General features: G+C 45.6%; 1 protein-coding gene across 1 annotated transcript; it reads right to left on the bottom strand.

Moving 5' to 3' along the window:
* Positions 1-575: 575 nt before the first annotated feature.
* On the bottom strand, positions 576-15,918 carry LOC136621659 (peroxiredoxin-6-like). Its single transcript, XM_066597308.1, has 5 exons — positions 15,760-15,918; positions 4,888-5,044; positions 3,567-3,713; positions 3,255-3,401; positions 576-1,518 (listed from the first exon to the last, which is right to left on the bottom strand). Exons 1-5 carry the CDS (start codon positions 15,849-15,851, stop codon positions 1,387-1,389), a joined length of 675 nt encoding a protein of 224 aa, XP_066453405.1. The 5' UTR covers positions 15,852-15,918; the 3' UTR covers positions 576-1,386.
* Positions 15,919-20,581: the final 4,663 nt, after the last annotated feature.

The raw sequence follows: 20,581 nt of genomic DNA, 5'->3' as shown, positions 1-20,581 counted from the left end.
TTTTTCTTTATTATATGGGGTTGTTTCAGAGGGAGAAGATGGCGCTTGTGCTTGTGCTCCCCCCTCCTCCTCCCCCTCTCTGTCACTATGCAGCTCCAGGACCTCTTTCCCTCCCGCAGTCTCAGTGCTAGCTTTGGCAGCTTTCCCTTTATGAGAGGGGCTACATGGAGGAGCTGTGTGCGGGGATGTAAGCAGTGTGTCAGTTCTGCTTACCGCTGGCACTTGCGATCCCTCAGATTGTGGAGCGTCTCCCTCGCCGGCGCCGCTGGGGTCCGGCTCCACCATCTTTCCCTCCTCTGTGCCGCGCGCCGGGTAGAAGTCCGTGAGCCGTTTCGGACCGCTTTTCCCGGCTCTCCTGCGTGACGCCATCGGCGGTGTAAGTTCTCCCGCTGTGTGGGATGTTTTAATTGCCCTGGGCAGGCTTTTTGTCGCTGTAAAGCTTGGTGTGGAAGCGGAGCGATTTAAGGCACGTCTTCCATCGGCTCCGTTAGGCCACGCCCCCCATAAGTTATATTTTGAGCATATAGAATACTTCATATTATATGTTCAACTAGTAAGGACATCAAGTACAATAATACTTCATAAGAGAATTTATTCAACAATACTGCAGTCACCTGAATAATGAATGTCATCAGAACTGCATACAGAACAAATGCATAGTTTTTTGGGAAAAACACAAAAACCCCAAATAGACTGCAATTATATGGTAGTGAGAAAGGCACGGTGTTGGCACACTGCTTAATATATTTAGGGTCTTTGTAAGAAAAAAAAAAAATGAGGGGTGTCAAGTGCAAACATGAAGAGTTAAGTGCTGAATAGATCTGAATATCTGTTATCAGAAGTGCCCAAAATATCCTATAAACCCCCTAACCCATCATAATGGGAAGCACAGAGTTTAGGATGCACAATGCAATTTGTAAGGCGCCATTTACACAGGATAATTATCGTTCAAATACGTTCATACAGATGAATTGAGCGTTAATAGTTTAGTGTAAACGCAACAATAAAAAAATCGTTTACTATTCATTCACTAGTAATCACTGACTTTCAGTCAGCATAAAAAAATATCACTGGATCATGGGCTTGTTGCGTGTAAACGCTCCCCGTTCAGCGCTCCACAATAAGTGAAGCGCTGAGTGAGAAGCCCGCCTAAACACTCTGCGCAAACGCTAACAACCTTAGAGGCGATGTCAGCACTCACGCAGTCGTTTAGACGGCTCTAGTCCTGTCTAAATGGGCCATTAGCCACTAATGAAGACTCTGTGCTCAGAGATCTAGTCTGTATTCATGTACTTAACATTCCTTTAGCCGCTTATTAAGAGGACAGTCAGACAAGGCCAATTAGATTTTCTGTAACATAGGAAAGGTCTTCGCAGCAGAAGGAATCTACTTTGGTTGCGCTGTGTATCTCAGGTATTTCTTTCCTGACGGTAGTTCTTTGGTGAAAACGCCACAGGGGAACATCTTACTGGCTTCTGCCTCAGGAACATTTGGAGGAACCATAACTCTGTCGCCAGGCTAATAAAAAGTAGAAAGAAAATCTGATTAAGTGGACTAGTTCCTGCTGTAAACCATGGATTACATTGTATATTCATTGTGACTAGTAACTCCAGTTCAGCGAGAATCTGAACTTTTACTGTTTTGTGTTAGTGCATGCGCCGACTGGACAACAAACGACAAGTCTTTCACTTCTCAATTGCCATTCAGTTTCTGCATGCCGAAAACAGAATGACGTATCGTCCCGTGTAAAGAGTTATTCACTTATGAACTGCCTTACTGTGAATCGAGGTGGTTGGGCGCGTTCTCCGGCCCACTCTGCCTTTATACAGGAACGAACAATGCAGACTGAATGGAGGCGCAGGAAGGATTACTGCTGGGACGGCCTATCAGTCGTCTGTTTCCCAACAGATCGTCCCGTGTAAAAGCACCCCAAGGCTTCTGTGCCAATGTTTGGAAGTGCTCTTGAAACTCTTTCTTGACCAAGTGGCTGCAGCGGTTGTCCCAGTGAGAAATTAAAGTTGTAAAGTAGGGTTTTTTCCCCCCCTTGTTTTTAAGTATTGGAGTGCTCCCAACCATGATCCACAATCCATACATCACTGAAAAGAAGATGGTTCAAGGTTTATGACATACCAGCAAGTTCCATTTTTTGCCACACCACAGGAATGTTTGTCGTTTATAGGAAGATGGCGACACCACAGGAGAAATAGTTGTGTGCTTGACTCAACAGCAAATTCACGTTGCATTTGAACAATGGATTCACTTGAGTCCAGAAACAGGAGACTCACGCCACAAGCAAATTTACAAATGACAGAAAATTTGTTGAACTTTGTTACATAATTAATACACACACACCTCATGAAAATGGAGCGCATTTGTGGCACTTTTGAACAGATGTGGCAGAAAATGGAACTTCCTGGTGTGTCAAACTTAGAACCTGCCTCTTTTCAGTGATGTATGGATTGTGTATGGTTTGTAATTACATCCACAAATCTGCTTTTTGAATAACCCTGTATTTTGGGCTGACAATCATTTTTGTAATAGAGTTTAACACTTTTGCAGAGTTTGACTTCTACAGATCACAGTATATAGCAAGCTGTAGAAAGCCTTTCACCAGCAGATCTGTCAAGAAGCTCATCTAACAAAAGCAGTTTTGGTCATGCCAGCTTATTAGATTGTTGAGAGGAGCTCACTGAGAGATCTGCTCAGTGAAAGACTTTCTGCAGCAAGATGTACCTTTACACAGGCCGATAGTGGTCTGAATAATTGCTCAGATGAGTGATTTCAGGAAACTATTGACCAGTGTACACACGGCAGCAGACGGCACTACGTGAGAAGTTGCTCAGTTGCCGTAAGTAGTTTCTTTTCAGCTCAGTGAAAACGAACAAATGCCGAATAGCTTCTCGCTAAATGTGAACAAGAGTTGTTCTATGTTTGAGCAATTACCTGTTCACAATGAATGGAGATGAGCAGCCGGAATGATCCCTGGCCCACTCCACCTTCATTCACTTGAATGACTACTGCTGCTGTGTAAAAGCACCGGGGCGATTAACGCTGATTAGCTGTAGGGCGCATATTGAACCCGCCCGACAGTCCTCCAGCATAAAGAAGCCTTTACTTTACACAAGCTGCAGAAGTCAAACTCTGAAAGGTTTTTAAGTAAACCCTATTGTGAAAAGGATTTTCTGCTTACAATACATATATTTAAGTTTGGGAAAAAGGAAGTCATTAATATCCAGCATTACTAGCAATATTACCTTCCAGTCGACAGGAGTTGCAACATTGTTGTACGCAGTTAGCTGAAGGGAGTCTACAACCCTCAAGATCTCATCAAAGTTTCTACCGGTGGTTGCTGGATACAAGAGTGACAGCTTCATTTTCTTATCTGGGCCAATGATGAACACCTAACAGAGAAAGGCCTCGGTCAGTCATATAGATTACAGTCAAAATTACAGAACCTATTTATTACTGAGGAAGTGAAAGTGAATTGTTCTGTTCTTCGTAACCACTGGTAATGTTCGGCCATCCATGAGTTGTATAGATCCTCAGTAAATCCCTAGGATACTCACACATCGGGCTGTTACTGGCATGCCATCATTGTCCTTCTCATCAGGATCCAGCATACCCAGTTTTATAGCAAGGTCCCTTTTCGGATCTGCAATAATTGGGAAGGGTAGCGTCTCTGTGGGCTCCTCACAATTGTAAGAATTGATGTCCTGCAAGATTCGAGACAGAACACGAAAGATTACCAAAGCAGGAAAAAAAAAATGTTTATTAAACATCGGGCTTCTTCCACATTACGTTTTACCGTCCAGTGCCTCAAGCTTTGTGCCTATGCAGAAGGCGACAAAGACTGAACCATAGGGCTCCATATATGAGAGGAGTCCTACTTTGTGTCAGTTTCATGTGGTTTCCATCACTGTCAATCTAAAGCTAGATAGAAAAGCACCATCCTCAATGCTTTTCTATTCATCTAAGGCAGATAGGGACAAAAACCATAATAGAGACCACGCTGTCAGATTCAAAAGTTGGTGCATGGACTGTGGACTCAAAGCTCCAGACTGTGCACTCACTTCCATAGAGATCAATGAGACTTTCAGGGCTGAAAGCACGGGCACTATATCAACTAAGCTCCTACCCGGGCTCCTGCCCTATGAGCATCATAGAAGTTCATGGAACTTCTAGCCGGTGGAATATAGCTGAATATCATGTGGTTGTTAGCTGCAGACCGCCATTTCCTGAAGTCCCCTTCTTAAAAGCAACAGTTGCCCCTTACAATAGCTTTTCACAGCAGCGCTACATATAAATAGCCCCTATGGCAGTGGTGGTAGCCCTCCACATTATACGGCCCTGACTATCCTAAGGACAGCCACACTACACTTTTACGGCAGAGAAACTCAGACCGATATCACTATTAAATCTGCGATTTTTATGCAAGACCCATGTACATAGAAATGTGATCTTTAATTCACCCACAGCAAGTTTTATGCAATATCACAGAAAAATAAACCATGCTGCAGTTTCTCCATCTCAAGGCATCACTGCGAAAGGAAAAAAAACAAAACAAAAAAAAAACAAAAAACACCCCTTAAACAAAACTCACTCCCGGATCAGAGGAGACATTCTTATTAACCCATTAAGGACCAAGAGTTCTAGATATACAGCTCCTGGTCCTTGACTTTAATCCTGCCCCATAGCAAAAATACAGCACAGGAGTAAAGCCTCTGCTCCTTCAAACAAGCATGACTAGGTTGGGTTCTCAGATGTTAGTAACAAAGAAGCCAGGTGCCAACGCCACCCAACAGTTCCCAGCCTCCTATTCCTCCGCCCTGCCAACCACTGCAGATGCTACAATCGCCAGATCACAGCCACAGCCTGTTCAGCATTTACCTTGCTCCAACCGAGATGATCTGGCACAGCATCAATGGACAAAGCAATCATGCGGACATTTCGTTTTTTGAATTCTGGTGCCAACTTTGCAGCCCGCCCCAGCTCCGTAGTACACACAGGCGTATAGTCCCTCGGATGTGAGAAGAGAACACCCCATCTGAAGCAAATAAAAGATTATTAACTTGGGTCAACTCAACCCAAAGACAACCTATGAGAGCCAAGAATACAATAGGAAAAGACATGTAACAAGCCATAAACAGTACAAGAGAAGTAGTAGTTGAAAAGTTGATATGGTCATAGAGTTAGTCAGTGGCTAGATTGACTAAACCCAAGGTGACGACAACCCCTCATCTTCTACCAAGGGGTCATGAATGTGTGCCATCTTGTCAGCATTTTACCCCAAATCAAGTTTAATAACTAGCTATAACAGTTGTTGAAAAGCCATTGTGCAGAGTTAAGCTAGACACATTCGTAGAATCATAGCTACTCTGGTGGCTTTAAAAAGGACCAGTCACGTCCTCATGGGGTCGGCTGCCTAGCTTTGCAGCTGCAGACCAGCTGACTCCAGCAAGGTCTTTTTCCACTACTCCTTCCCATTCCCCTTTCTGTTCGCAGAGCTGTGAAGTGTCAGGTGGGTGGTCCCCATAGCTCCCTGTCAATGGGTGATGTCAGACTTGATAGTGATCAGATACAACTGCCAACCTGGCATTCCAGTGTTTTGCAATGCTTGGGTGGCACTAAACAATCTCAAACATTTCATGCCTTAAGGGGTTCTGTCATTTTTTTTTTATTTTTTTTAATTCTATAACTTACCTATTCCTTCCCTGTCAGTCTACTTACCAGATCTTCACCTCACCTATCTTCTCCTGTCTCCTGCAGTCCCGTGGGGATGGGGGGGGGGGGGGGGGGGGAAGGTGTCACTTCACCTCCAGCTCGCCGATGCCTTTGCTTCCTATGAGGTTACATACATTCACAGGCAGTCTCCTTCCTGCCCGGCAATGTACACTACGTCAGTTTACAGCCTAGGAGGGAGTGCCGAGCTTTTGCAGAGACTGCTCATGCCCGCTGTACCTCTGCAATTGATCGGCATTGCTTACTAGCCAGTGGACGCTATGTCACTGTAACCTGACCTTCATTGACCTCCAGAAAAGGTGTGAGGAATGCAGGCTTCATAACAAGGTGACCAGGGGCACTGGAGAAGAACAGCGAGGAGAAGATGCCTAAAGAAGACCGCCTGTGGAGGAATAGGAAAGTATAGATTTTTTTTTTGTTTTAATGACAAAACCCCATTAATGACCATTGCGGGAAGATTTTATTTTTTAGTGGGAGAAATGTACATTGGATGTGTGTGTATATATTGGATGAGAATGGGACATGCAATGATTTTTCAAACTTGGACTGTAGGTCTGAGTGGGAAAAAAAAGCTTGTGTGAGTGAGCCTATTCAAATGAATGGGTTCTGTCCCTCTCTGACATGGACGGACCTCATACAGAAGTCTTGCCAGTGTGACTACAGCCTAATGTGTTGTAGGGGTTTTCCCCTTCAGAACAGAAATTTTTCCATCATTTTTATTTTACAGGGTTTGCCATACAGTATAAACATCCAAGTCAGTCCACTTTGTGATAGACTAGAATTGTATGTTTTACTACTTTTCCACAACACAAAAAGATTCAAACACCTGTAACACTATACAGGATAAGTGTGATCCCTTAATAAAGCAGGTCAATACAGACATAGCAATGCTAACTGGGTATTAGTGTATCTTGACTCCACCAGGAAGTCCTAGTGCAGTCAAGATTGACAGGGGGGGGGGGGGGGGGAATTGATGCCCCCTGTACCAGATTGGCTGCACAGCTCAGGTCCTGGCAGCCCACTAAGATAATGCTGCAGGTGAAATTCCTTGAAAAGGACGTTGGGCTGCAGCTATGGGTCTTCGGGGTCGGCAGTGCAGGCGAGGATTGCGGCAGCTGAAACCCCCTTTCTCCGGCAGCGCAGCAGAAGGTGGCACCTCGCTCTGTGTTGAAGCGCAGAGCGGGATTGCAGGGGAGGATTGTCCCAGCACAATACCTCTTCCCCAGTGTCGACCTTAAGCCGCCATCCTGCTCTAACAGTGCACAACATGGTCGGCATAAGCGAGGACACAGAGTGCCGTGAAGCGGGACTCCCACATTTCGGTAAAATTGCGTTACACAGCAGGGAGCATAGAGTAGCGGCCCTCCCGTTACAGAAACATGGCTTTCACACAGAGGTGCAGGGCGTCGCAATATAGTCGCTTACATGCGTGTGTCTGTCCGTCCCCCCCCAACCCCCCATCCCCCCCATCTCCCGCACACTGCCTGAGGAGAGCAGGGAGGCTACAGCGCCATCCGACTGACAGCGACAGGCTGCAGCCACAAAGGCCCCCCAGGAGGAGGACACCTTGGAGGCTACAGCGCCGTGGCAATGTCAGAACATTTGGCCCCCGGGGACAGGCATTTCGCCGCGGAGGACTGCTCACTCACATAGCAGCCCTTTAGCACCTTCCAGGACCTTCTGCTCTTGGCCCTATCAGGAGCTAGGGGTGTGACAGGGGCGTTTTCCCTGTTAAACCCCTAGCTCCTGGTGGCGTCAAGATACACTAATACCTGCCAACTTAATTTTTTTCTCCGTTCGAAAACCTTTCATTTTATTTTTTTTTGTAAGTTACATTTTGTAGAATTTTTTCCCCCCACTTTAGACCCACAAGTGATCTTGAAGAAGTGATCTGATTTCAATGGGTCAGGAACGCTATCTTTTCTCCTTAGGGAGAGCTCATATAAGTCTCCTCACTCACCTTCTAAGGCCATTCATGCTCCTCTGGGTAATATGCAAATAATGGAGATTGAATAATACCTCTGCAGCGCCACCTATTGGCAGGCAGCATTCCTGCAAGTCAATGTTAGACTCTTTATACACACCGTGCAACAATTTCCAGTCATTGTTACATGGCTTGTATAAAGAGTCTGACATTGACTTGCAGGAATGCCACCTTTCAATAGGTGGCGGTGCAGAGGTATTGTTCCATCTCCCTTCTGATTTCTGCCATAATATGTGTTGCGTTCACCTTTGTTAGGTCTCTGGCTGCAATGACAGCCCGTCAGAGCCCTGTGATAGTGTCAGTCATATCTACGGCACCAGTTCTGTTTAGGGGAAAACAGAGTTAGATTTCATTTCTGACAGCAAACAGAGGGCTTACTGTGGATCAGTAAACAATCCAACGCTTGTGGACTCTGGCACAGAAAGTTTGTAGGATTAGATGACAAATGTCGGTATGTAGGTCAGCGCACGCTGGGGCCAGTTAGGGAGTTTGCTAGGCTTTCAAGTGAAAAATCTGCAAGTGCAAAACTTAACTAGCAATTACTAAAACATTAACGCTCCAAATCTAGACGTGAATGGAAAATGAACAGGAGATACAGATGCTTTGCGTTTGTCACTGCAGAATTTTCTACATTATGGTGTTAAATCATCAGGGGTTTTCTAAGACCAAACTATTGATGACGTAGCCTCTGCTTAGGTCATCAGTTTCAGACTTCCAGTCCCCCTACTGAAGATCTGTGGCCCTCTGGTGAGCATGGCAGCCTCTCCACTGTATATCAGATATTGCCATAGACTACTGCAGCTCCCCCTGATAGTGCAGCTCAGTCCCATTCACTTGGGTGGGACTGAGCTGCAGATTGGTCATGTGACTGACAAACGTGATATCACAGGTTAGAGGCAGAAGCACTTGCCCAAGTACCGTGGCCTCTTCAGGGACCTTTCAGACGTGCAGAATATTTCTGCAAAACGCCACTTAAGACAGAAAATTCTGCACCAAAATTCATATTTAACATGTGGCGTATATAGCAACAGATTAAGGTGCGCATGTGTAGAAGGTTCCCCAAACAGGTGAAGTGTGGGGATGCCAGGAGTCAGACCTGCAACAATATGCTATGGATTACCTGCCCTTAGGATTGGTCATCAAGATATTTGTGGTAGAAAACCCCTTTAATCTGTGTGTCCTGCTGCAGACAGGGGGAGGCTCCTGCTGCAGTCAACACCCAGATGCAGACTGAGGAGTAAAGGCCCTTTTACATGGGACAATTATTGTTAAGAGTTGAAATTCCGCTTCGTCAAATGCTTGCAGAGACTGAACAACTGAGTAAGAGTTCACTTCTGAATGACTTGCTTGCAGTGAATGGAGGCATGTGGGGGGAGAACGCTCCCGGGTCGCTCCACCTCAATGCTGACCGCGCTCTGAGTGATACCTGCTCCTGTGTAACAGCATGGGAACAAGCATCACTGGGATGCGCTGTCAGGCATCGTTTGCCCAACACTCATCCAGTGTAAGTGGGCCTTAAAGGGGTTCGGTCATAAAAAAAAAAAAATTATATACTCCTATTCCTCTCCGTCAGTCTACTTACCAGATCTTCACCTCACTGATCTTCTGTCTCCTGCAGCTCCGGTGGGGTCACCTCACCTCCAGCTGGCCGATTCCTCTACCTGTGAATGTATGTGACGTCACAGGAAGCAGTCTCCTTCGTACCCGGCAAAGCAAGCTACGTCATTAATTCAGCCTGGCAAGGAATGCTGAGCTATTGCAGTGACTGTGCATGCCCGCTGTCTCTGCAGCAGATCGGCATTCCTTCCTAGCCAGTGAACACCATGTCACAGGAACGTGACCTTCACTGACCTGCCGGATGAAGAATGCGAGGAATGCAGGCTTCATAACAGAGGAGAAGCCAGACAGCATGCAGTGAGGTGACCCAGGGGACTGGAGAAGATCAGTGAGCAGAAGATGCCCTAAGGAGACAGTCTGTGCAGGAACAGGAGAGTATAGAATTTTTTTTTTTTTTTATGACAAAACTCCTTTAAGGGGACCAGATTAATTAAAGATTACTCATAATTGCGAAAGGGAGGCAAACTACGAGATTAAGGGAGGAAGTGTTGGATTTTCCTTATTTTTATTTAAGCATTTTCTATGTTTAGTGCTTAAAGTTACAAATATATTTCTTGCTCATCTCCCCATCTCCAAGAGAAAAAAAAAAGACTCACTTTTACAGTAGTTGAAAATCAGGCAGCTCCAAGACCTGGCTGACTAGAATTAGGGGGGTTTCACATCTGCGTCAAAATCTATCGCAGATCCGGCTTAAAATATGCCCGGCTCTGTTGGGTTCCATTCAGAGATGAAGCAGTCAGCTGCAGGGATTCCCCTTTCCTGCTCCCTGAATACAGCAGTAAAGTGGAATCCCCAACGCAGATGTCAAACCACCCCAAGGGTGTCTTTACACTTCCAATATTGCCGCGTTTTTTACATGGAAATTCCTATTGACATTTGCGCTTAAAAAAAAATCTGCAATCTCGCGATTGCAAGTGTGAAGGCACCCTAATGCAGACATTTTCCCAGCTCAGGTTACAGTACAAGTATTCTACCAAGTGCAAAGAGAAACCTCACATACAGTACTTGACAGAAGTAGTCTCTCTTGTGTGACATGTTATATGGCAGCTGGGAAGTAGTCTGCCGTCACAAATCCCTCCGTCATACAGGTGGTCATTAATAGTTAGCTTCCTCCTCATGCATGAAGTTCATTGAGCCCTGACCCAAACTTTACCCCAATACATGGAGCAAGAATAACTGAGGTAAGCAGGAACAAAGGAGAAGCTGAGCACGACTGATGCACGGCGGCCATGGAGTCAGGTTGACAGTCCGCTGTTGTGCCGACTCATCTGTTCTGTAGCTCAGTTAACAAAACCAGTAACACAAAGGGCTCTATATGACTAGAAAAGCATGTCTGCATTCCTTGGAAGCCGTGCCGCCACCTGTCAATGAGTGCTCTGGAATACGACAGCTGCAATGCCACATAAAACCTGTGGAAAAGGGTGGTGCTGTTTTTTTGTAAGAAAGCATTTTTTTTCCTCTAATTTTCTATAACTACACTCACTGTTAAAAAAAATAAAAATCCATCACCTAGGAATTATCAGAATAGAATGAAACTTTCTATACATTTGTAGCAGCTCCAGCTTGTATACAAGATGTGATATGGGCAGCCATGGAGGCTCTAGCACCCTGTTGTACTACCTCTATCTAGGATACAAGATGTAATACGGGTGGGCATGGAGGCTCTAGTACCCTGTTGTACCCCCTCTAGCTTGGCTACAGGATGTGATACGAGCGGGCATGGAGGCTCTAGTACCCTGTTGTACCCCCTCTAGCTTGGATACAAGATGTGATACAGGGGGCATGGAGGCTCTAGTACCCTGTTGTACCGCCTCTAGCTTGGATATAAGATGTGATACGGGCAGGCATGGAGGCTCTCGTAACCTGTTGTACTGCCTCTATCTAGGCTACTAGATGTGATACAGGTGGGCATGGAGGCTCTAGTACCCTGTTGTACTGCCTCTAGCTTGGCTACAAAATGTGGTACGACGAGGCATATCGCTCCACAGCCTCACGATCGTGCGAATTCATAGGATGCTGAACTTTGTATTCCAGATGGTTCCATACATGTTCTATTGGTGATAAATCCAGTGACCAGGCAGACAGGGTAGTGTGACAATGTTGTCGGGGCATTCCTGTTACCCCCTTGTGTGCGGCCGAGCATTATCCTGCCGCCTCTTGGAAGCTGTCATGAGAGGAACACATGTGGCTGCAGGATGTCCTTAAAGGAGATGTCCCGAGGCAGCAAGTGGGGTTATACACTTCTGTATGGCCATAATAATGCACTTTGTAATATACATTGTGCATTAATTATGAGCCATACAGAAGTTATAAAAAGTTTTTTACTTACCTGCTCCGTTGCTAGCGTCCTCGTCTCCATGGTGCCGACTAATTTTTGGCCTCCGATGGCCAAATTAGCCGCGCTTGCGCAGTCCGGGTCTTCTGCTGTTCTCTATGGGGCTCCGTGTAGCTCCGTGTAGCTCCGCCCCGTCACGTGCCGATTCCAGCCAATCAGGAGGCTGGAATCGGCAGTGGACCGCACAGAAGAGCTGCGGTCCACGAAGATAGAGGATCCCGGCGGCCATCTTCAGCGGTAAGTATTGAAGTCACCGGACCGCCGGGATTCAGGTAAGCGCTGTGCGGGTGGTTTTTTTAACCCCTGCATCGGGGTTGTCTCGCGCCGAACGGGGGGGGGGTTTAAAAAAAAAAAAACCCGTTTCGGCGCGGGACAACCCCTTTAACATATCACTGAGCCGTCATTGTCCCTCCTACCACCACTAGGGGTGACAGACTGTCAAATGCAAGGACCCCCAGACCATCACACCAGGAGTGGGGGCAGCGTGCAGTCCTACAGCAACAGCAGAATTGAGACACTCACCCCGAGGTCTCCAGACTCGAACATCGCCAGAGCCCAAACTAAAACTGGATTAGCTTCTAGTTCATGACACCCCTGCAAACAGAGGTGATGGTGGGTGGGTGTCAAAGGCAGTGGCAATACCAAATATGTATTTTTCTTTTAGGATTTAGATTTTTTTATTATAGATATGGCAAAAGGGGGCGATTTAAACTTTTATAACTTAATTGTCAAAAAACAACAAAAAAAACACCTTATTAATCTTATTTTAACTTTAAGCCCTACTGGGAGACTACAACTAGCGATGCTTTGATCGCTCCTGCAGTATGACATAATGCTATAGCATTACATCATACTGAGATTTGACAGGCAGCCTATCAAACCACCCCATGGGGACGGCTTGATAGGCAGTTCGCTAAGGCAGCCCTGGGGCCTTTCAGAAGGCCCTGGCTGCCATAACACCTGTACGGCTCCCTGCGATCTCACACACGGGCCCTTATGGGACCCCCGAACATCGTTTGGGGGATGTAAATGCTGCTGTCAGAATTGACAGCAGCACTTAAAGGCTTAATAGCGGTCATCGGCCGCGCGGACGATGACAGCTATTGCCCGCTGGTGTCAGCTGTAATAAACAGCTGACAACCGCGCTGAAGAGGTCACGTTTTATTCGCTCTTCATATATACCCTGACGCTGCAGGACGTAAATGTATATCCTGGAGCGGGAAGGGGTTAATGCCCCCCTCAAAATTCTTAACTGGGCAAACTTTCTATGATTGCATCCTAGAGGAGTCTAGTGGAAAAAGGGGTCACTACACACAAGTGAGAGACTTTTTATAGGCCAAGGGTAGAACCAATTTCAAGGCCTCAGGTGGCAACACCAATCCTCTAATCACACCACAACTCATCATTTACAAATTGTCTGAGATGTACCTGCATGCCGAATTTTGCAGCAAGACTGCAATTCCTAGGTACAGAACGCAGCCAATTAACTATTGATGACCTATTCTCAGAACTGCCTGGAAAATCTCTTGAGTGTTCCTGTACTTTAAATATCTTATGAACACAAAGGTGCATGGTAGGGTGTGCCCATCTTCACACACCCTAAGGAGCGTGCAAGGAGTTTAATCATGGATGGAGGGTTAGGGGTTGTTTTACAGTGAGGCGTACATAATGAGGTAAATACTTCCATGTTAATGCCGGGTGGCTCACACATGGAAGGAGTTACAGCTAATGTACACCTCACTGTGAAACAACCCCTAACCCTCCATCCATGACTAAACTGCTTACTTGCTCCTTGGACCTTGCACCAGCCAGGCAATCAGGAGCTTCTCAGCCAATCAGTAAGTGGAGGTGTCACCTGGCTGTCAAGCAGCCTAATGCTGGTGTACACCCCCACTTCTGGTGGAGTCAAGGTACAACAGTACCGATACTAATTCTCCGAGAATTGCCATCATTCTAACACTAATTTTATGTTTTTTTAAAGGGAATCTGTCAGCTCAAACATTCTGTCCCAACTGCAGGCAACAGATTCTAGAGCAGGAAGACCTCAGCAGGTTGTTATATAGTAGAAAAGAAGTTATAAGTGATAAACTGCTGAAGAAACCAACCAACTTCTGCATCACGAGGGGATCAACCCGTCACCCCAGTGGCCTAGCCAATCAAACCCTGCCCAGCAGGGGCCAAGAAAGGGAAAATCTGCAGCATTTCTGCTGTGTGAACATATCCTTATGGTACTGGCATTAGCCATTAACGTCTTAGTGAAGGAATTTTTGCTTCCCCCCCCCCCCCACACATTTTTGTTTTTTCCTTCCCCCTTTTAAAAAAAACAAATCGTAACTCCTTCATTTATCCACCGACGTAGCTGTATGAGGGCTTGTTTTTTGCGGGACGAGTTGTATTTTTCAATGGTGCCATTTAATGTACCATATAATGTACTGAAAAAGCTTTAAGTGGAGAAAAAGGGTGGGGGAAAAAAAAAACATTCCGCCATCTTTCGGTGCATCTTGTTTTTTTGGTGCACAAACTGAAACAAAAGTGACGTGATAACTTTATTCTATGGGTCAGTACTAATATTTAATTTTACATTTTCTGTCTTCATCTTTCACCCACAAATAACTATTTTTCCGTCGTCATAGTTGTGCGAGGGCTCATTTTGTTCGGTACGTCATGTAGTTTCTGTTGGTACCATTTTTTGAATACATATGACATTGCTTTTTACTAGATTTTCTTCACAGGGTGACAAGAAAAAAAAAAAAAAACGCATTTCGGTCATCGTTCGGGGTAAATGCATTACTTTGAAAGCTTGGACTTTTACGGACGCAGCGATACCAAATATGTATTTGTTTTATTATTTAGTTTTTTTAATTGTAAATAAGGTCAAAGGGTTTTTTTTTGTTTTTTTTAACCTTTATAACTTTTTTTAAATTAATAAGACTTTATGGTTCTTATCTTTTACATTTTTTTTTAGTCCCCTTGGGGGACCACAACATGCAATGCTTTGATCGCCCCTGCAGTATAATGTAATGCCATAGTATAATATCACACTATGATCTGACAGGCAGTCTATCAAGCCACCCCTTTCAGAAGACCCCCCAGCTGCGATGACACCCGCACTGCTCTCTGGATCGCATTGCAGAGGGGCCGTATGGGACCCCCGAACATCGATTGGGAAATTTAACTGCCGCTGTCAGATTTGCCAGTGGCATTTAAAGGGTTAACACCCCTGATCTACCGCGGGGCTGTTGCCCGCTGGTGTCAGCTGTAATAAACAGCTGACACCTGCGATGTATGGATGGAGATAGCAACGCAATCTCTTTCCATACACGCCTGCAGACAAAAACACGATTGGGTGGTCACTAAGGGGTTAAAGGGACAATTTGAAACAAATGTCGCTTGGACCTCAAAGGGTCACAAAATGCAGTGCATTCGATAGGCTTTTCACACAAGCAAAAGAATAAAAAACGCATGTAATTGCAATAGATAAAATAAGGGGTGGGGGGGGGTGTTACATCGCAGTCACATACAAGTCACATGACATGCGAGTGCGACTAGATGGTTTTCACGCTCCCATAAGAAATAATGGGCAATACTCACACACTGACCACCACAAGGCAGACATTTATTATATCTCAGACGAGCGCTCCGAGAGAAAGATCACAGATAGAAACTCTTCACGTACAACTTCTGTCCGTACCGCAATCAGAGCGCAAACAGGAAAAACCATGTTTATACCCTGAAGGTACGGAGAGGGCTGCGGGGTCTACAAACCAGGAACGAACGGCCCTTTAACACTGAACAATTGGCAAAAAAAAAAAAAAAACATTAAATGAGCTGAACTGCACGATAATGGTTCAGTGTAAATTTAGCCAAGGATCAAATAATAAATTACACGCTTTTCGGTATAAAAAAATAAATAAAAAAATCATTGGTTCATTGACTAATTGCATAACACAGTATACTAGCAGAACTACAAGTCCCAGCAGCTGCTGCGGAATAGACAGGCTGAGCCTCCACTACAACTATAGTCTCCTTCCACCTGACCTTCAGCCACCATGGGGTTAAGCAACAGCTCGTCACAGACACTTACTGATCTCCAAGGAACTCATGGAACCTAATCTTGCCGATGGTCGTATCGGCCTCGAAGTCCGGAAAGATATCGCCGAGCAGCAGGCCGGGCATGGTGGAGTGCGGGCACAGCGAGCAGCGCCGATTAAATGGCGAACGGAAGGGGCGCGCGTGAGAGGGGCGTGTATTTATGTAAATCAGACGCCGCAGGTAGGCGTGTGGGCGTGGCTGTAGAGGGCGGTGACTAGGTAAATACTAGAATGTAGGGAGTGTGATGACAGAGCCGTCACATGACCGGACTGGAAGGGGGAGGGACTTCTCACTGTACAGCTCCAAGGAGGGAGGGGCAGACGATGTTACAGCTCTGGTGGAAGAGTTTGTTGATTGGGTGACAGATGGGGGCGGAGTCAGCATATATAACGAACTAAACTTTACTGAACTCCTGCTAACTTCTTACTGCATCAGATACTTAACCCCTTAAAGTCGCGGCCGTTTCTTTTCATTTTTGTTTTTTCCTCCCCACTTTCACAAAGTCCTAACTCTTTAATTCCAGACAACATAGCGGTCTGAGGGCTTGTTTATTGGGGGACTATATAATGTACTGAAAAACGTTACTAACGTTACTAGCGTTTTTCTTGCACGTTTTTTTCATGTGATTTTGCTGCGTTTTTTTAATGTTAAAAACGCATTGCGGTTTTCTTGCGCTGCAATGAGTTTTTAACATTAGGAAGTCCCATTGAGCTTGTTTTTACAGAGTACTGACTGCAGCAGACATAACATAACTATATTGTATGGGTCAGTGTGATTGGGACAATACGGAATTTAGTTGTTCTTTTTAAGTACTACTTCTAGGGTGTCTTCACACTTGCGATCGCGATATCGCTCCTTTATTTTTTTTGCGCAAATGTCAATAGGACTTTCTAATGTTAAAAATGCATCACACAAAAATCGCAAGTTTGTGCTTTGCGACTTTTGTGCGATGCATTTTTAACATTGGAAAGTGCTATTGACATTTGCGCTTAAAAAACGCAGCGATATCGCGATCGCAAGTGAGAAGGCACCCTTAGAAAATATAATATCTTTTGAAAAAATGTATATAGTTTCTGCCGCCATCTTCGGACCTCTATTGCGTCTTCATTTGTTACTTGATATGTTTGTGTGAGGGCTCGTTTTTTGCAGGAAAACCTGCAGGTTTTATAGGTTCTATTTAGGAGTACATGTGACTTTTTGATCACTTTTTCTAAACTTTTTTTTCTTGAAGACAGGGTGATCAAAAAAGCACAATTCAGGCATTGTGGGGTTTTTTTTCACCGTGCGGAATAAATAATGCGTAATTTTGATAGATCAGACCTTTACGGATGCAGCAATACCAAATATGTTTTGGGATTTTTTTCTTATGACTACAGGAAAAGGGCAGGGTGGGGGACGTTTAGTGTCCTCTCTTTTTGGGCTTATTGAGATGTCCCTATATCGGCCGAGTTATCACGCCCGACCAATATATGCTGTCCCCTTCTGCAGGGGTGGAAGGCGGGACGGGAGCAGTGCACTGAACTCCCCCATCCCACCCCCTCTCATTGCTAATAGTGACAAGGGGCTGAGAGGGATCGGGAGCTCACTGCACTTCTCCTGCCCCGCCTTCTCCCCCTGCAGAGAGGGACTGCATATATCGGCCTGGTGGGTTTTTCGTGTCCTGTCGATATACGGCTGCCTGAATAAGGCCTTATTCTAATAATAATAAAACTTATTTTTCACTATTTTTTTCAATTTTTTCTTTTTTTAGTCCCCATAGGGAACCTGAACTTGCAATTGTTTGAACACTGATACAGTATAATGCATAGTACTGCATTATATCACATTCTGACAGGCATTCTATCAAGCCATGCAAGCTTCGGAAAGCCGCAAGATGCCATGGCATGGCAATCTCATCGTGGAGGGGTATTCTTTGGGACCCCTGAAATGTGATCTGGCCACTTTAAAGGGTTAACAGCCAATCCCCCTCCATACAAACCCTGAACCTCCATGACGTAAATGTACATCCTGGAGCAGTAAGGGGTTAGCCACCCATGTACTAAAAGTAGGACTCTCCGTCAGCTGTGAGCAGCTGCTGTGTGCTCTGTCTGCGTATAGAGGTTATCAGGGCGAGAGGTGAAGAAGTGGCCAATAAGTGGAAAAAAGCTTTTTCTTTCCCCAATACAGTATGATATAAAGTTTCTTATATTCATTTCTAAAAAAAAAAAAAAAAAAGGTTTAAAGGGGTTGTCCCGTGAAAGCAAATGGGGTTAAGCACTTCTGTATGGCCATATTAATGCACTTTGTAATATACATCGTGCATTAAATATGAGCCATACAGAAGTTATTCACTTACCCACTCCGTTGCTGGCGTCCCCGTCTCCATGGCTCCGTCTAATTTCAGCGTCTAATCGCCCGATTAGACGCGCTTGTGCAGAAGGGTCTTCTCCCTTCTGGTCAGTCCGGGCATGAGCGGCGTTCTGGCTCCACCCCCTTCTACGTATCATCGCGTAGCTCCGCCCCATCACGTGTGCCGATTCCAGCCAATCAGGAGGCTGGAATCGGCAATGGACCGCACAGAGCCCACGGTGCATCGTGGGTGAAGATCCCGGCGGCCATCTTGGAGGAAAAGAAGGAAGAATTTGCAGAGAGGGGATTCGGGTAAGTAAAAATTTTTTTTTAAATTTAAACACATGCCTTGGGTTTGTCCTGCGCTGAACGGGGGGCCTATGCAAAAAAAACAAAAAACCCGTTTCGGCACGGGACAACCCCTTTAAGTTTAGGTACTTTTTAAGTTAATTAAACCCTATTCTTGTAACATGAAATACCAAAGTACTGCAGCATCAAAGAACAGTCCAACAGTTCAAGTAAAATCAGGGATGCAACAAAGATCGTAACCTTAAAGGGGTATTCCCATCTCAGGAATCTTATTTGTGTTCGAAATCACAAAACAGTTCATTCTCCACCTGCTTTATTAAAAAAAATAGCAGAGCAGGCCTGGCGTTGGCACACTTCTCTCATCTAGAAGGATCTCAGGAGCACATGTGCAGCTCAGCTATCAATGTGCTCTGCTATTTCTTCCCATAGAAGAGGTGGACTATTTCCCTGACAACAACCAGAGGAATCAATATCTGGAGAACGGAGCATTTTGGAAACAAACATCTTATGGGCGAGTGCCTTGTTTTGTGATTTCATTGAACACATTGAAATAGGATACCTGAGATGGGAATACCCCTTTAGGGTGCACTCACACGACCGTAGATCGGCTGGGTTTTCACGCCCAGCCGATATACGGCGTCTCTCTCTGCAGGGGGAGGAGGCTGGAAGAGCCGGGAGTAGTGCTCTGAGCTCCCGCCCCCTCTCCACCCCCCTGCACTATTTTCAATGAGGAGAGGCGGGACAGGGGCGGAGCTAATTCCAAAAACTTAGCCCCGCCCCCATTCCACCTACTCTCATTGCAAATAGTGCAGAGGGGCAGAGAGGGGGCGCGAGCTCAGAGCACTGCTCCCGCCTCTTCCAGCCTCCTCCCCCTGCAGAGAGAGACGCCGTATATCGGCTGGGCGTGAAAACCCAGCCGATATACGGTCGTGTGAATGCACCCTTAAGGGTATGTTCATAGGGGAGTAAATGCTTTGAAAATCCTCAGCATTTGTAACACAAGCCATGTGGATGCGATTTTATCAAATCACATCTACATAGTGCTAAAAAAAAATCAGCACGGATTCCTCCCCCTGCAGATATGGACAGCGTATATCGTCCGGGCGCCCTGCAGATATGGACAGCGTATATCGGCCGGGCGTGAAAACCCGACCGATATATGCACGTCGGAATAAGCCCTTAGGCCGGCTTCACACGGGTATAAGCATCTTTGCAAGCACCTGAGCGCTGAGTTTTTGCGGAGTGAACAATGGCTTTTTGTGCACGCATCGGCATATTTTACTGTACTTTTTGCACCCACAAGGCAAGTTCATTTGTGCGCTTCAAAAAAACTCCACTGATTCAAATGGCTAATTAGTTCCAGATGTGTTCTTTTTCCTGCATCTCCTTGCGCATTTGCGTACCCCCTATTGTCTTCTATGGTGACCTTTGATGCGTAAATAGGCTGAAAAACAGAACATGTTCCATTTTTTCTCGCAGCCAAAATGTCCGTGCAAAGTGCGAAAATGTGAATTAATCCATGGAAATCAATGGGTTCTAGTCTCTGCTCATTGCGCATGCAAATACGCCCGTGTGGAGCCACAGCCTTAGGTGCAGATTATGTTACAATGGAGAATCCTTAGCAAATCCGCCCCATCTAAATATACTCCAAACTGGTTTTCCACCTCAAAATGATTGGATGACCTGTCCTCAAGATAGGTCATCAGTAGCTTCTCAATGGGGGTCCACCACCCGGGACTGCTGACGATCAGCTGATCGCTGGGGTCGGTGTGCTTGTGAAGGGGGTTGATATGTTCTGGAAGCACACATCTCTGTATACTTTGCAGTGGTCCACACTGGTATTGTTGGCATAGTTAACATTTAAGTAAATGAATTCAACATGCCCGGTCCTTCCTTCCACCACCGCTGTCTGCCTGAGAAGAGTGAGGAGGCCTTCCATTCACACAAAGTAGTTGGCTGGTCCTGACAACGTTTCTCAAATGTGAATGGGGAGGCCCTTCGTCTCTGAACTCTAGTTCGGCATAAGGCCCTGTCACATCATGTAGGGTGAGACCAGTCAAAGAAGGTATGCATATTGGAACAATACCTCTGCAGCGCCACCTAATGGAAGGCAGGATTTCTGCAAGTCAGTGTTAAACTCTTTAGACGAGCCTTATAACAATGACTGGGAAGTGAAA

This window comes from Eleutherodactylus coqui, chromosome 3 (genome assembly GCF_035609145.1).
Source record: "Eleutherodactylus coqui strain aEleCoq1 chromosome 3, aEleCoq1.hap1, whole genome shotgun sequence".
Lineage (NCBI taxonomy): Eukaryota > Metazoa > Chordata > Amphibia > Anura > Eleutherodactylidae > Eleutherodactylus > Eleutherodactylus coqui.
The sequence above is the reverse complement of the archived record's forward strand: the minus strand, read 5'-3'. Positions and strand labels throughout refer to the sequence as shown.

Coding starts and splice junctions, on each gene's coding strand:
- LOC136621659 (XM_066597308.1), bottom strand. CDS start 15,851: ATGCCCGGCCTGCTGCTCGGCGATATCTTTCCGGACTTCGAGGCCGAT. Junction 5,045..15,759: donor CATGAGTTCCTTGGAGATCA/GTAAGTGTCTGT, acceptor TATTTGCTTCAG/ATGGGGTGTTCTCTTCTCAC. Junction 3,714..4,887: donor ATCATCTCGGTTGGAGCAAG/GTAAATGCTGAA, acceptor CGAATCTTGCAG/GACATCAATTCTTACAATTG.